At 41.2% G+C, this 14953-nt stretch overlaps 1 protein-coding gene across 1 annotated transcript in view; it reads right to left on the reverse strand.

The window, feature by feature from the left end:
- Positions 1–14953, reverse strand: part of LOC139632957 (voltage-gated delayed rectifier potassium channel KCNH5-like) — a 136931-nt gene that overhangs the window by 41823 nt on the left and 80155 nt on the right. Inside the window, exons 10-11 of the mRNA XM_071498259.1 lie at positions 12133–12192; positions 9275–9467 (exon numbers count right to left, since the gene is read on the reverse strand). Of these exons, the coding sequence (XP_071354360.1) occupies positions 9275–9467; positions 12133–12192 (253 nt within the window). The remainder of the gene's footprint in view (positions 1–9274; positions 9468–12132; positions 12193–14953) is intronic.

The following is a 14953-nucleotide window of genomic DNA, read 5'->3' on the forward strand; positions in this document are numbered from 1 at the left end:
TGCACTGATTCTTATTACCGGATCTTGTAACGCAGCCAGACTCATATGTGGTCGGAGGCTCATCTCCTCCTGCTCGCTGCTGACGTCGTGCTCGCTGGGCCAGAACATATTGCTGTGTGAATAGAAGGCCAGAATAAAATCCCCTTCTCATAACCAAGCATGAATAATGGATTAAGAAATTAATCAGCTCATCATTTTGGCAAAACAAAATAAGAGGGTGGGTGTATTTGCTCAGACCACTGGCAGAGGAGAAATCATCAATAGATAATGCAGGCTAAAGGGCTGGTGGTGTTTGGTCATCTGTTTATCCAACTGTTCTTTCACTGCTGAGAGACCAACACTTATCCAAGATTTGATAGAAACAGGCAACAAAGTCTGGATGACAAGTGTTGGAGCAAAAATGAACTTTTAACAAAAACTAAACCTGGTAAAGAAGCCAAAGAAAGTGACTGGATATACCTTTTGTAAATATGTCTTTAACTGAAAAACTCAATCTGCTTGGTTTTTTAAGCGAGGAGATCTGGAAAAACTGAGAAGGTGGACTGTATGATACTGCTATTTCTCCTGGGTCATGTTGTCATTTATTCCCCTTGTTTGCAGTATTTCCTGTTTTATTTTAGTGTCAGCAACTTTCCCTCTCATTTCACATCCTACTTCCTGCGCTTGTGTGTTTCCTGCTTCTGTGATTGTCTGCCCCACCTTGTTACAGTTTCCAAGGTTAAGAATAAACCTTCAAGCTCAAAAAATAACAGTCTTGGTTCTTAAATTCATTGGTAAACTTGTGGTTTACAGCCCAGCCCTATTTTGCAGATTTACCAACCTAGCTGACAGCACAAACCGGATCCAGCTCTGTTTTTGTTACTGATCATTTATCAAAAAGGTTTGTTGCTCTGCTGGTTCTCACTTTCTCGAGCTGAAATGTTTTTCTGCCAGCTGTCACTCAATGCCTTGGTTCCCATTCTTTCTGACAAAAGCCAGTAATCTTGTTGGACTTCTGTCTGGCTGATGGTCTGATGTGTGTGGGAAAGCTGCAGCTTCACAGCAGAGATGGTCTCTGGATGGTTTCCAAGCCTCCACAATCAGGATCTTTTTTGTCAGGAGAAACTGACTCATGTTACTGACTCTGAGATCGACTCCCAGTGTTAGCTGCCTGCTGCAGACGCTGGTGAATGAGCTTGGTTAGATCTGGTGTCACAGTAAGCCTGGTGGATGATGGGAAATTGGTTACTACATATGAGTGTTTACTGGAGTTGCCACAGTATTGTGTTTATGTTCATGTTTGTGCGTTTGCTCATATACACTTGTGTATGAGATCTCGTGTGTTTTTGAGTGTGTGAGAAAGTTGCCCCCCAGGAGAAAACTGATTTCCACAGCCTGTACATGCAGACATTAAAGAGTCATGATAAAAATATACAGTGGCGTTCATATATGTACCTTTGGTGCCCCACTGTGTGTGTGTAAATGTGTGTATGTGTGTGTTCACCTTATACTATGGGACACTAATGAGAGCAGAGTGTGTTTGCGCCTCGGGAAGCAGCCTCACTGCTCAGCCTGGGGAAATCAGCGGCTTCAAAATCACAACAAACACACAACCCCTCCACCCCTCTCTCCTTCTTCTTTTCCCTCCATCCTCCTCTGATCCCTTCACTTTGGCTCATTTCCCTCCATCTTTTGATTCTTCTGTAAATCCTCTCAATCTCTTCCTTTTCTAAACCTCCATCCTTCTACCCTCTGTCTCCCTGTTTTACTGTCCATCCTCCCATCTTTTTGTTTTCTAATCCCACTCCTCCTTTCTCTTCCTCCTACCTGCAATCCTCCCTTCCTTCATCCTTTCCTCATCTCTTTTTCTTGCAAATCACCTCTCTGTCCATCCTGTTCTTCTCTTCTATTTTTCCTATGAAGGCATCAACTTTCTTCTGCCTCCATCTGCTCCATTCTCCATTCACCCTTCTTTTACCCTCCCTCCTTCCCTTTTCCCACATCATTCCCCCTCTTTTCTCTTCTCCCAATGACCACCTCCATCTCATCTTCCTCTCTCCTTTCTTCTACAGAGCTCTATATCATTTCTTTTGTCCCTGTTCCCAGCCTCCTCTTCCATGAGCTTAATTCAGTTTGAAATGAGAAAAATATAATTTGAGCAGGTGAGAATCCAAAAAAACTCTCCTGTCGTCTCTCTCCCTCCATCTTTCCACCCCCTGCTGTGCTCAGCAACTGCTCATATATGCAGTCTGTCCCAGTGTGTGTGTGTGTGCGCGCGTGTGTGTGTGTGTGAGAGAGAAAGAAATATTGCAAACTTATGAGAATGGAGAGCATGTGTATATGTGCACTATTTCTGCATGTGTCTGTTTGTGTGTTGTTTCTCCTTCTACTACCAGGCCTTAAGTGATGCATTTGCAGTTCTGGTTAATGTGGAATAAACAGAAAACAAAAGGAATAGACAGAGTGAGCACTTAAAGCAGCCACGACTGAGCAACTGAAACAGTGAAACCTACAGCACCAACTGTAACTGCCTCGGGACGAAATAAGGTCCAATCCAGTCTAATAAAGAATCTGACACACGTAGTCCAACTCACACAGCAACATTAACACATAACAGCTGCAGGCAAGAGAAAAGTTATGACTGCTACACAGCTAAACCAAACTTTTGGGTGGATTTAAAAAATTAAACAATAGCTGGATCTTCCATCCATTTTCTATACCGCTTATCCAAAACCAGGTCGCAGGGGCAGCTGGAGCCAATCCCGACCCTGGACAGGTCGCCAGTCTGTTGCAGGGCTGACACATAGAGACACACACACACTCACACACATATAGGCAAGCCTAACCTAACATGCATGTCTTTGGACTGTAGGAGGAAGTCGGAGTACCCGGAGGAAACCCACGCAGACACAGGGAGAAAATGCCATCTCCACACAGAAAGGCCCCAGGCCCAGGACTGGAACCCAGAACCTTCTTGCTGTGAGGTGACAGTGCTAACCACTGACCCACTGTGCCGCCACAATATCTGGATCTTTAGCAGCAAAAACCATTAAGTTTGTACTGCAGGGGGAGCCTATAATAAAGCCCATGTTACAACCTAGAGGTTTATATTCTTTACCATGGCCACTAAAAGGTCACAGATATATTTGCTTTTTACCAATTCATACACATGCACAACGGCTGTGACACCAGTGTCATGCCTGCGTACTTTGTGTATATCTGGAGGGTTAAAAAGTGTCCACTAGGAGGCAGATTAAGGCTTCATCATCCCTGTCTAAAAAAACTGAACATCAACTTTCTGAACTTCTGCTCTTACACAATGTAATTAGAAACCTGGTGACACTAGTTGTCCAAAAAATCCAATGTCTACAAAACGTTTTATGCCAACATCATCATGACATATAAAATACTGACATTTTAGTCATGAGCAAAACTCAACATCTGCAAAACATCACAATGTCAATCAGCCAACATTGGGTTTTGACATCAGTCTGATTTTTATTTCCAACCAACGTCTCTCTGACGCTACACCCAGTCCCTGCTGGGAAGCTGCTATTGTTTAGCATGTAAGGTTTAGCTGTTGGTAACGCAAACATGCTTCTGCCAGCCAGTGCTAAAAATGCTAATACTATTCACTAATGATAAATATGGAGATGCTAATGCTAATGTTGACATTGACCACTGTTAACATTAGAATGTGATGGAGAATGAACCAAAAAAAGTTTCCAAACATCCACAGAGAAGAACACTGTCGTCCAAATCACTGCATTTTCTGAAGAAAAGATAAATACTGATTTAAGTTCATATCTTAATGTCTCCTTGTATTAATCTGATAAAGTCGGAATGTTCTGGAAACTGTACCTCCTCCTCCATCCTACGGCTGTCCCTCTACATCCATCCACCTCCAAACTACATTTACAACAATGAAAACACTTTGACATGATAAATCCTGAAAACACTGAAAACCACTTCTCTTTTATTCTAGCCATCATTTAAATTTTTTTCTCTCTTTCTCTCTCTCCTACTTTCTGTTTCCCAACATGAGCTCGGTGCTGGCGCAGCTTTCGCTCCGTTTCACCACGACACAACCGGTCGGCTGTCACGAGGATGAGGAAACCTTCGCTGCCTCCTTCGCATGCTGTGAACTCACACACAGACCAACCCCTTGGCTTTCCATACATCCACTCTCTCCTCTAACCTTTCCTTTTTTTCCAGCTCTTCTCTCTCCTCCTACCATCTTGTCCTTCCCTCACTGACCTCCTCTTCATCCCTCCATCCTCCTCTCCCTCTGGAGCGTGTGATCAGACAGCAGCTTTGTTCTATGTGCTCAAACACAAGCTGCAGCTGTCAGCTGAGGACAGGAACATTTTTCTGGTTGCTATGCGACACAAAGTTTGACAACAACTTGCAAGCTATCCAATTAGCATCAGAGAGCTTAGTTGTTACCTAAAATGGAGTCTGTGGACCTCTGAGGGTCCTTGAGAGATTTCTGAGGGTTCATAAGCAATCATTTCACTGACATGTGGAAGGAGTGTTTGTCCTCACTCTGCTGGCATCTCTTCAAATGCAGTTGTGCATAAAGCTGTGGTCCATCATACCTTCAAGATATTTTCATGAAAGAAAACCTTTAATTTTCTTTAATTTCTACTTAAATAACATCTCATAGTACTGGGGTGTGGTCTGCGTCAGTTCAGGAAGTCTGTGTGTAGACTTCCAGGAACTGACCTTTAGTCTAATTAATGCTAAAGCTGATTTTTACGGGGGCCCTGAGAGCTCAAAACACTGCGACTTAAGAAACATAAGCAAACACAAATAAATTCAGAAAACATCTCCATCAATTTGACAACACATGTGCTCAAATACTCACAATAGAAGTGTTTCCAGAGGACACAAAAAAGTGATGCATTGAACAAGTGCACGTATTGATTGGACGTATTAATACATGTGTTATAATAAATCCATGCAAGTGCATCCCAGCCAGGTTCATCACTTTTTTGTGTCCTCTGGAAACACTTTTTGCCATGCATGAGTTGTTAAAGTTGCAGTGCGTTGAGCTCTATCAGGGCCACCGTAGCTTTTGGCGATTGTTGCTGTCTTCACAGTTTTCAGTTCAGAATCAGAATCAGTTTTATTGCCAAGTATGTTTCCACATACAAGGAATTTGTGCTGGTGGTTGTTGCAAACAGTAACATAAATAGACTTAGGGTAAAATAAGTAATAAATAATTTACAAGTTAAAAATTAAAATAAGATTAAATAAAATTAAGATAAAAAATATACAACAAAGATGTGGGATATTTGCAATAATGATAAAGACATGGGGAATGTAGTGCAAAAAATATAGACAATGTAAAAAAATATATAAATATAATCTGTATAGACCCAGACTCTGTTCAAACCCAGCAGCAGCCGTGCTCCTGAGGCCCGCAGCTGCAAGGAGAGGGAGGGCGGCTGCTGCTGTCGTGAACGTGCACAGCTCCCTCTCTGAATTTATGGTGGTTCAACTTCTTCAACCTGCTGTCATGCCTCAGTGTGTGACCATAGCAACCACAGAAACTACAGCGGGGGTACAAGTATCTGAGTAATCTGAATGATTCACCTGTTTACCTGCAGAAAACAGACAGATCAGTGAAGAGACACAGTGTTGGAGCAACATCAGTGCAAAGTCTGATTATCCCGTCTGCGACAATAAAGTTTATGATGCTAGTTTGCGTAACCTACATCATACTGCCAACTATTTTAACCTCCAACCTGCTGTATTTAGCTGCATGACAGCATTAAACAGAACAGAAACAGTCATATTGATGCCATATTCACCACTGTTACTCAGTGTCTCTGTTATTTCTTTCATTGGTTTTATTCTGATCGACTCTACTTATCAAACTTGACACATTATGCAGATGTTTAACACAACCTCACAGGAGATTCTGCTGCCTACAGGGGCAGTGAAGTGTTTTTATATGAAACAGTGTTCGCTGCATTCACAGCAAACAGGAGCAGTTCTAACTAAAATATCATATATGAACCCCACACACAGGTCTGTTTCTAACAGTATATAAAAGCCTGACTCGCTCTTAGTTGTGGGACGGTGTAAAAACTTCATCAGTTATTAAATAAGGTCTAAAAGAAGTATTTGGCTTGATGGTACAAAATAATTTGGAAGTATCCTTTGAGTAACCCGAATTTGCAAAGTAAATGAGAAGAATGAAATAGAAGCAGCCAGAACAGTTAATGATTGTTCTGCTGACTTTTGAAGGGTGTGATGAATCAATTTGAAAAAGAGGCTGTGGTGTAATTGCCACTTTGATGCAGTTTCCAGTATCATTAAGAAAACTTAAATTTTTTTTAAATTTTTTTAAACAAGGCGAGACAGGCACTTCACATCACATATTTGACAAATGAGCATCGGCCACTGCTGTGTTGTCTGAGGTTGGTGGTCTTTAAAGGGACACTGAAAGATGCTGTTGATGCTGAGCCCTGAGACGCAGCCTCAAGAGTTTGGAGGAAACACATCAGAAATAAGTGGAAAACAACTGCAGACATGTTGAAAAAAAGACATTCTACTGTGTGATAACAATCCTGTCCGTCTCTCCACAGCAACAGCAGCTCACGATGACAACCATCTGACAGTTTATTGATTAATGTCTTCAGTGCGATGAGGCAATTTATCAAGCATCTAATGTGCTTTTTATGAACCTCTGACTGCTGCTGCGTCTGACTCGGGCTCCTAATGAAGTTAAGGAAGTGGAGAGGCAACACAGATGGAGAAGCTGAAGTGACGGGTCTCTGCGCTTCCTCCCTCTCCTCCTCTTTTTGTCTCCTCCTCTGTTCCTTCCTAACAATACTTTTTTGCTGCAGTTGCATTTTTCTTCACTTCTCCTCCCACCACATTCTTCTATTTTTACCTTTCTTCCCAAATTTGATCTCTTTAACACCCTTCCTATACTTTCCCTCCTTTCTCCTGCATCATACATTCCTTATTTTGTTCTGTACAAACTGCTGTTGCAACAGATCCTCACTATCTGCTGCACTGCATCTATAGCTGTAACCTAATGGATCACTATCTTGCATGCCAGAAACTAGCATTACTGATCACAATCTTGCTGCAGCAGTTTCTATGGGTGTCATCCCAGGTCACAATCTTCCATTATATTGCAACATCGAGTTAAAATAGATTTTACCGCCAAACAGAGAAGAAGCTGACTGATAGTAATGGCTACTTTCCTGCACATGGATTAAGCCTTGATCTAAACTAAAGAGGTTTTTCATTCCAGGTTAACTCAAAACTACACATTGAGTTTAGCGCAAAAAGCAGCAACATGAAGACCACTGCAGGTTTTCATCTATTAAAAGAATAGTTTGATTTATTTCCATTAATCAGTATTTTTTAAATCACTTAACAGTGAAACGACCCCCTCTGAAGTGAAAGGGTGGCACACACAGAATCAACTCTGCAGCTCTGCATAACTCTTCAGCCTCCTTTAGCTCATTGTCTTGGTTTCTTGGCACAGTTACTGACATACACAGTGAGAGATGAGCAGCAGGTGGAGACCAAACCAGAGTTAAAAAAAAAAAAGTGATGAATGGACTTGGATTGATCAGGTGGACAGAGACATGACTCCAGATGTGATGATACTGTTACTCACTCTGCCCCCCAGTGGTCACAAACAAATGAATGCAGGTTTAAAGATACACTCAACATGTGTAGGTGGCAAACACTGACCGTACACAGACGTTACAAATCTCTGTTTGTACTAGAAGCACAGAAAACTTTAGAGGATAGTTTTATTGTTCTAGATAAAAGGAAGCTCAGTGTTGTAAGTAGATGTGTGTATTAATAGATTTGCTGTGAAATGAGAGATTATTAAAGACTTATTTTCAGTTTCATTGCAATGACACCATAACCAATAAAACCAGATGGAGATATGAAAATAAAATCACTGTTGAAATAAACCACAGCTCTCAGATCGTCTTTCTTGTCCAGGAAACAGCCCAGACTGTGTTTTAACATGACTGCGCTGCCTTAAACTCTTAAACAGCTACGCTAAATATACAACTTTTAAATTTCACAAGAGCAGTGATTGTTGAACTGACTTATTTTGTTGTTGTAAGTAAAGTTTATTTGTGTGTGTGTGTGTGTGTGTAAATGATCTTAACACCAGTGTGCTGTGCAGCTCCGTAATCATCCTTCCTCATGTTATTCACTGTCAGTGAACGCTCGTCTGGGGCCTGCTGATGGTTATGAGGATGTGCGCTACACTGGCTGCTGCCGCCGCTGCCACTTCATGTCATCAATACTATCAGCGCTTGTCTCAATAAAAAGCAGCTTCCCTGACATTATCTGCGTCAGCCTCTTATTCTTCCTTTCCGGTTCCTCTCCTCCTCATGAATATTACAGTGCGAGGCTGCAGAGAGCAATACGCACGGCAGCAGATAAGAGTCTGTTTGTGTTTCACACTCGAAAGTCAGACACGACACAAGCCGACTGCTGTTGAATGCAACAAATCAAGTGACTCAGCTCTGGAGCTCACGCAGGCCTTTGTTTTCTGTGGGAGATGTTTTTATATTTTCACAAATCAAGCATAAAAATAGCAGGTCAGACTACGTCTCTGTTGTCATGTGTGAGTGATTTTCTCTTCGGCTGAAGGGTTATGTGTTTGTCTGTGTGTGTGGGGAGAGATGAAACCCCTTCAACTCTCAGTGGAGAAGGTCAAAAACATGTCACCATTGTTTCTTACTTTCCACAAACACGACGATTTGGAGATAAAATCTTGTTTTTGTAAAGTACCGTTTTTTTGTTGGTTCTCCTTTGCTTTATTGTGACATGTTTCAGTCCTATGTTGTTTTTGACATCAGCTGTCAGCTCTTCATAGCTGCCCCAGACACACAGATTATCTGTTTCCAATTCCTTTATTCCCAATATTTGCCTTTCAACATGCCAGGTTTTTATCCTTCTCCTCCTGTTCTGTCAGTGTTTAATGTTAGAGTTAGAGTCAGTAGTAACAATAACATGTTTACAGCCTGGTACAAGAAACAGTTTTGGTGTGGAAAATGGTGGAAAACGGACGATCACAATGTCCCAGAGTCCGGGATGTCTTCATATGCCTTGTCTTGTCCGACCAACAGTCCAAAACCAAAGATTATTTAAAATTTTCAATGATTTACATATTAAATAAAAGCTGAAATCCACATTTAAGAGGTTGAAGTTTGGTGTTTTTACTTTATAAATGAAATAAATAATTCATTCATTGTGAAATATACTGTCAGTTTTTTAATTCTGTAATTTCTCTACATACCCAAGATGGCAATGACCTCGTCGTCCTGGATGACCTCCAGTGACCCCGACACCACGAAACACAGGGTGTCGACGCTCTCGCCGGCGTGGAATATCAGGTCTCCGGGGGCGCAGTGGATGGTCTGAAACTCCACGGCCAGCGAGCGCAAGCAGCCGTCGCTGGCTAACCTGAACGCTGGATGTTCGTTGAACACCTGAGTGAGAGGAAAGCAGGCGGGACGGTTAAAGCTGACTCAATGGCAGCAGCACAGCGCGAGGTGTTAAAGGCAAAGAGAAAGATGTGTTAATATCACATGTAATTAAAAAATAAATAAAAAATCAAAAAATCAAGATAACTTAATAAAAATAAGGTCTTTTTAAAGTCACTCATACGCTGTGGTGTCGCTACTTTTACATCAGTAAAAGATTCGAGTGCTTCTTCCGTCACTGCAGTTTACAGCTGAGCAGCAACTTTAACCACAGAAAACATCAGATACATTAGAGAAAGAAAAGCTTGAAACCTGCAAAAAATAAGTAAGTGGACCTTGAGTTAAGATCATTTAATCAAAGCATTAGTCTTGTAACAGTTTGTCTGTATTGTTCGTCCTGAATGAATTTAACACTGATGGACCAGCTTCTCATTACTGTGCTGAGGGTGGTCACAGTCCACAGAGAAGGACTCAAAAAGATGAACCTTTTTTCTGTAGCACCACCCAACAACAGTAACACCCAGTAACAGCTGCATCACCACCAACACAAGCTTCAAACACGTGTGAAATAACTGTTGAAGGTCTAAGCTGAAGTAGGTTTTTTTCCTAACACTTTCAGATTGTTAGTGAAAGCAGCGCTGCAGCCGGAGAGCACACTACAGAGGTCTTCCTCTCATGTTTAATGTGTCTCTAGATTTCTCCACCTCCTTGTTTTCCTCTCTGCAGGAGAAATCATTTGCTGATATCCATTCACACATATGCAGAATGAGAACCCACTCCCACACAGTGAGATAATCCATTACAGTAACAGTGAAGCCTTCACTGAGATGAGCTGAGTGTTTTTATATCAGTGCTTCCTGTCAATCGCCTGAAGTCATCGAGAGGAGACGCATGTCTCCATCAGGAAATAATCCCTCAAAACCACGTCTCCCTCCAAACTTCGCTGTCACATCTTTGTGTTTTTGTTTAAGGTTCTTTTGTTTTGCTGGGACAGCAGTCGCCTCGCTGTCAGCAGTGCCAAGCTGCAGCACATGGTGACTGTTTGAAGTGTTTTGAAGATCGAGGACTACAAAACCCAGAATTCCTCTAATGTGACATTGTTAAACTGCCCACGTCATATTTATGAACTCGGCTGCTGAGTGAGGCTTTACATCAAGAGAAGCAGAAAGGCAGGCGACTGTTTGAGTCCAGCTTCCTCTGAAATACACAACATGTTTAGCACCTCGTGTTTTTAGTCATGAAGTCTTTTCACCCAGCAGCAGCACTGACAACAGAATTTTATATGGAGAAGAAGACTAATAGTGATGGGAAGAGGACTTTAACTATTTAGCTTTAAAATCAGCAGTGTTTACTAAACTTTACCAAACTTACTTAAAAAAAGGAGAATATTGAATCTAATTTAGCCATTTTCTGTCTTTTTTAATTACTCTGTGGAACTGTGGAGCTTAATGAGATGTCTGGTTTGTTTTTTTTGCAAAAGGACCTTGTTTACAGTAAATAGTGGCGAACAGTGTCTTCTTGAAAAACCAGCTTTTAGATACATAGGACTATGGCTATGCGATTCGCTTTTTTTTTTTAAAATCACGACTTTAGTGGGTATTATATTTTTCGCATTTCATCTTCAGTGAAAAATATGAAAATCATGATAGGGGATTTTTGCTGAGTTCTGTAACAGAGAAGCATGTTCCCTGAACATCTGAAGATCTGAAGAAGAAGTAACTGTTCAGCCCTGGTAAGGACGTCAAATCTTCAGTGTCAACAGATCTGCTTGTTTTGAACAATCCACTTATTTTTGTGAAAGTTATAGACAGTTTTCTTGACCTGGTTTCAGTGCTGTGATGTGTACAACCTTTATGAACATTTCAACATCTTTGTACAACCACCGAACCTGATGAAGGAAAAGCTTGTTCTTGAGTTATTGTAGACAGAGATATTTGAGACTGATCAAGAATCGGCTGCACTGAAGATTCATTTTGGTGAGTTCTCAGTATTTGTCACTGAAGACAGTTGGTACACAGCACAGTTACACAACCAAAAGGTGTCCTTGGTTCAATGCCAGTGCAGCAGTTTGTGCCTGCCAAAATTTTGGGGCCCGTATCAGTTGTGTCAAGTGATGCCCAGAAGACTCTGAACACGCCTAGCCTCCACGCCGTTATGTAAGAAACGCCACCGAGGACTGAGCATGTTCAGAGCAGAGTGAATAAACGTCCTGCTCCAGAAATCTAACACCCCTTTGTTAAGATGTGTAGTTCTGTGTGGGTCTGTTGCCAGTGCAGGTGTTTGGAGACAGACATTTGCTTTTCATCTTTAGATGAACATTAACATCATCCAATCATCCGTCTTTATTCTTAGGTTTAGTGTTATGAAGGTTAGGGTTCTCTATACAAGTGCATTTCTCATTTTGCAATATAATCTATTAAAAACTATGAAATATTGAGGAACTTTTCACAAGCTCAGTTTGTTTTTATTTCAGTTTCGTGTTTCTCAGTTTAATGGTGTGAAACAAGGCTCCTTTTCCCTTTCTACCTTTTTCTGATGTCTCACTTTCTGTCAGAAACATCCACGCTTGCATTAAACATCTACACTGTCATGTTTCTTGTTTTATACAGTGAACCAGACTAAACATTGTGACAGAGCTAATATGTGCATTACAAACACAGCAGATACACACCTTCCTGTTGAGGTGGACACAGATGTCGGCCCGCATGTCCTTGGGACAGATGGATAGGACCTGGAGGACAGAGACACATGAGGGGGTCACACTCTGTTTGGTATCAGCAAAAACTGACAACTGCTCCAGAATATGAATGAATTCTCTCTTTTCCTTTTTCATTGCAGAGACAGATATTCAAAAAACTGTAACTGATGGAGTTCTGTTAGCATCAAGGTGAGTGCTGAGGAACTATTTTACACATTTCATTGTCTTCACACTGTTGTTGGCTCATAAAATACATTTGATTTTTCTGATCGGTCTCTTTTTGTCCTACTTACACAAAGGTCAGAGGTCATTAAATCCCTGATTCAATGCTGTTATAGTAACCTATCTTTGTACCGGAGGCTTAACTGATGACACTTGGACAGTTCGGTCATGAACAGAATTTGTTTTATGGGTAAAATGATGAGAATACGAACTAACCAGTGAGATGTTTTTTGTTTTTTAGGAACGTCTAATGTAGAAAAGTGGGTCGTAGAAAAAAACAACTATATGTTTGAATGGTATCTACTTCAGTGGAAAGCACCCCTCTATACACACATAAGTTATTTATGCTTTTTCTGGACAATACAGTCTGAACTCAAAGTCTATTTAGCAGCTGTCCTGATGCTTTTGACCAAACCACACAGCCTTCATCAGCTGACTGGCTTTGCTCACTTGCCATGAAGCTGCAGATATTCAAACTTCCCATCCATGTTGGCTCTGACACTCAGAAGAAAAGGTTTTGAAACTTGAAAGCCTCAGACGAGGAAATTAGGCCGGCAATGGCGTCAACGATGTGTCCTCCTTCTTCAGTCGCCGTTTTCATAAATTTGAAAATATGTTTGTAGCCCCTCCCCTTCTAGTACGTAGCCAAGATGGTGAGCAGTTTTTTGAATGTTTTGAGTCCAACACCCAGATACTTACAGTGCAGCAAACACACTTATACACACAAAATAGCAAGTGTGAGTAAAGAAGTTTGCAAACTGAGACACAGCAAGAGACAAGAAATCCAGCCCCCTCTTGTTGTTCTGACTTTAGCTGAAGTTGATTCGGTCTCTGTTGGGGTAAATTATGATTTTTGTTTCTTTACACCTGTCTGATGTTGTTTTTTTGTAACGTCTGAAGTTCTGGAGTTCTCTTTTTCAACGTTCCTCCCATTACAAATACGATAAAAGCCTGAGTGACTGAAAGGTCTGGGGGTTCCACCTGAAGAGGGGGCAGGAAACCCAAACCTTCAGCTGTTTCCCACCCTGGTTTACTGCAGCTCACTGTCCGAGCTTTACTACAGTTGTCTGCCAAAGAGCCTAAACTCTAAATTATAATCATTTTGTCCGGCTCATTACACACATTCTAAAATCCAGCCTCATTTACTGAAGTATTTCGGTAAAACAGAAAACAAAATATTAGCCAGCCTGTCCTCTGCAATTCTGCCTTGTTAAATATGAACAAAATCGACCAAGGGGAACAATAAATCATCTAAAAGCCTTTGCAAAACAACAGTCTTTGAGAATCTTATCTGCTTTATTTAAAGTGGAGGATTATTAGTAGCGCTAAGTCTTTTTTTGGATGTGTATTCACATAAACAGCTGACTGAGAACCGTGTAACCGCTCCCAAAGTGACAAAAAAAAAAAAAAAACACTAATTGGCCCCAGCTTGGAATCTGAGGTATTTATACTGAGGGTGGGCACAAGCCTTATGTCTCTTCAAGACTGTTTAATTAACTCTACCAAAACTACAAAAATAGGATTGATGGGGAGGGGGCTTGTGATGCAAACTGAAAAAGAAACAGAACAAATATGATGAAGGAATTATATGAAACTGATGAGTTGGTGCTGTGACCGACTCTGAAGTTATCACAACCCTCCTTACAGCCGTCTGATGTCTGGCTTTTATGACTGGTCAGTTCCCAGTTCAGCAAAGAAAAACCTGACACCTGCACTGAGAATGAAATTGCTTTCATAACGTCCCTCCAGAGGCGACAGACGCAACACAACAATAAACAGAGTCAGAAATCAAACTGGAGTTAAGGCTGGAGGAACGGCGTGTGATTTGGAGGAGTGCCATCTCTTTGCTTTTACTAGCAGCTTCTTTAGCCTCCAGGTGATGCAAGAGGTGCAACGCTCCATTAATGGCTGTGGTGCTGCTGTATGTGTGAGGTGTGTATTTGACTGATCAGATCAGAGCTCATGTTAAAGTCAGGTGTAGATTCTAAATAGATAAATGATCTCAGGGGATTAATAGATGCAGAGCATTGGAGGAGTATGATGAGAAAGTTTTTAATCTTGCAGCCTTTTAATGTGGAGAAACAACTGAAATTCTAAAACACGCTGACCAATTATGATAAGATATAAAGGAAAGAAAGTTCAGTCACAGTTAAATAAAGCAGTGCAGATTCAGTTTGAGTCTAATAAAGCAGGATAGACACAGGCACTTGAGTACCATGCATCTTTCTTTATCTTTCACTACATATTTTAATCACCAACATGTGTTTGCCTTGTAAGCTCACAGTGTATGTTTTAATTGACTGGCTGTGATCCCTGTCTGTTTGTATACAAACCACTACAACTGCAGTTAGCTACATGATGCTAAATGCTATTCCTGTAACCTTACAACAACTTCACTACACTTTATAACAGACGTCTTGACAGTAGCCATGTGGGAAACTGAATTATGCAACTGCTCAATCTTCAGACGACCCACCAACACGCAGAGAAACATTTGCCAGGTCACTGGCTCCTTGACATTAAGTGTATTTACAGCTTATATTCAACAGGAAATATGTTTTGAAGGAAGTGT

The sequence above is a fragment of the Trachinotus anak genome, unplaced genomic scaffold, assembly GCF_046630095.1.
Source record: "Trachinotus anak isolate AG129_WGS33_773 ecotype Australia unplaced genomic scaffold, CSIRO_AGI_Tana_v1 ptg000015l, whole genome shotgun sequence".
Classification (NCBI taxonomy): Eukaryota; Metazoa; Chordata; class Actinopteri; order Carangiformes; family Carangidae; genus Trachinotus; species Trachinotus anak.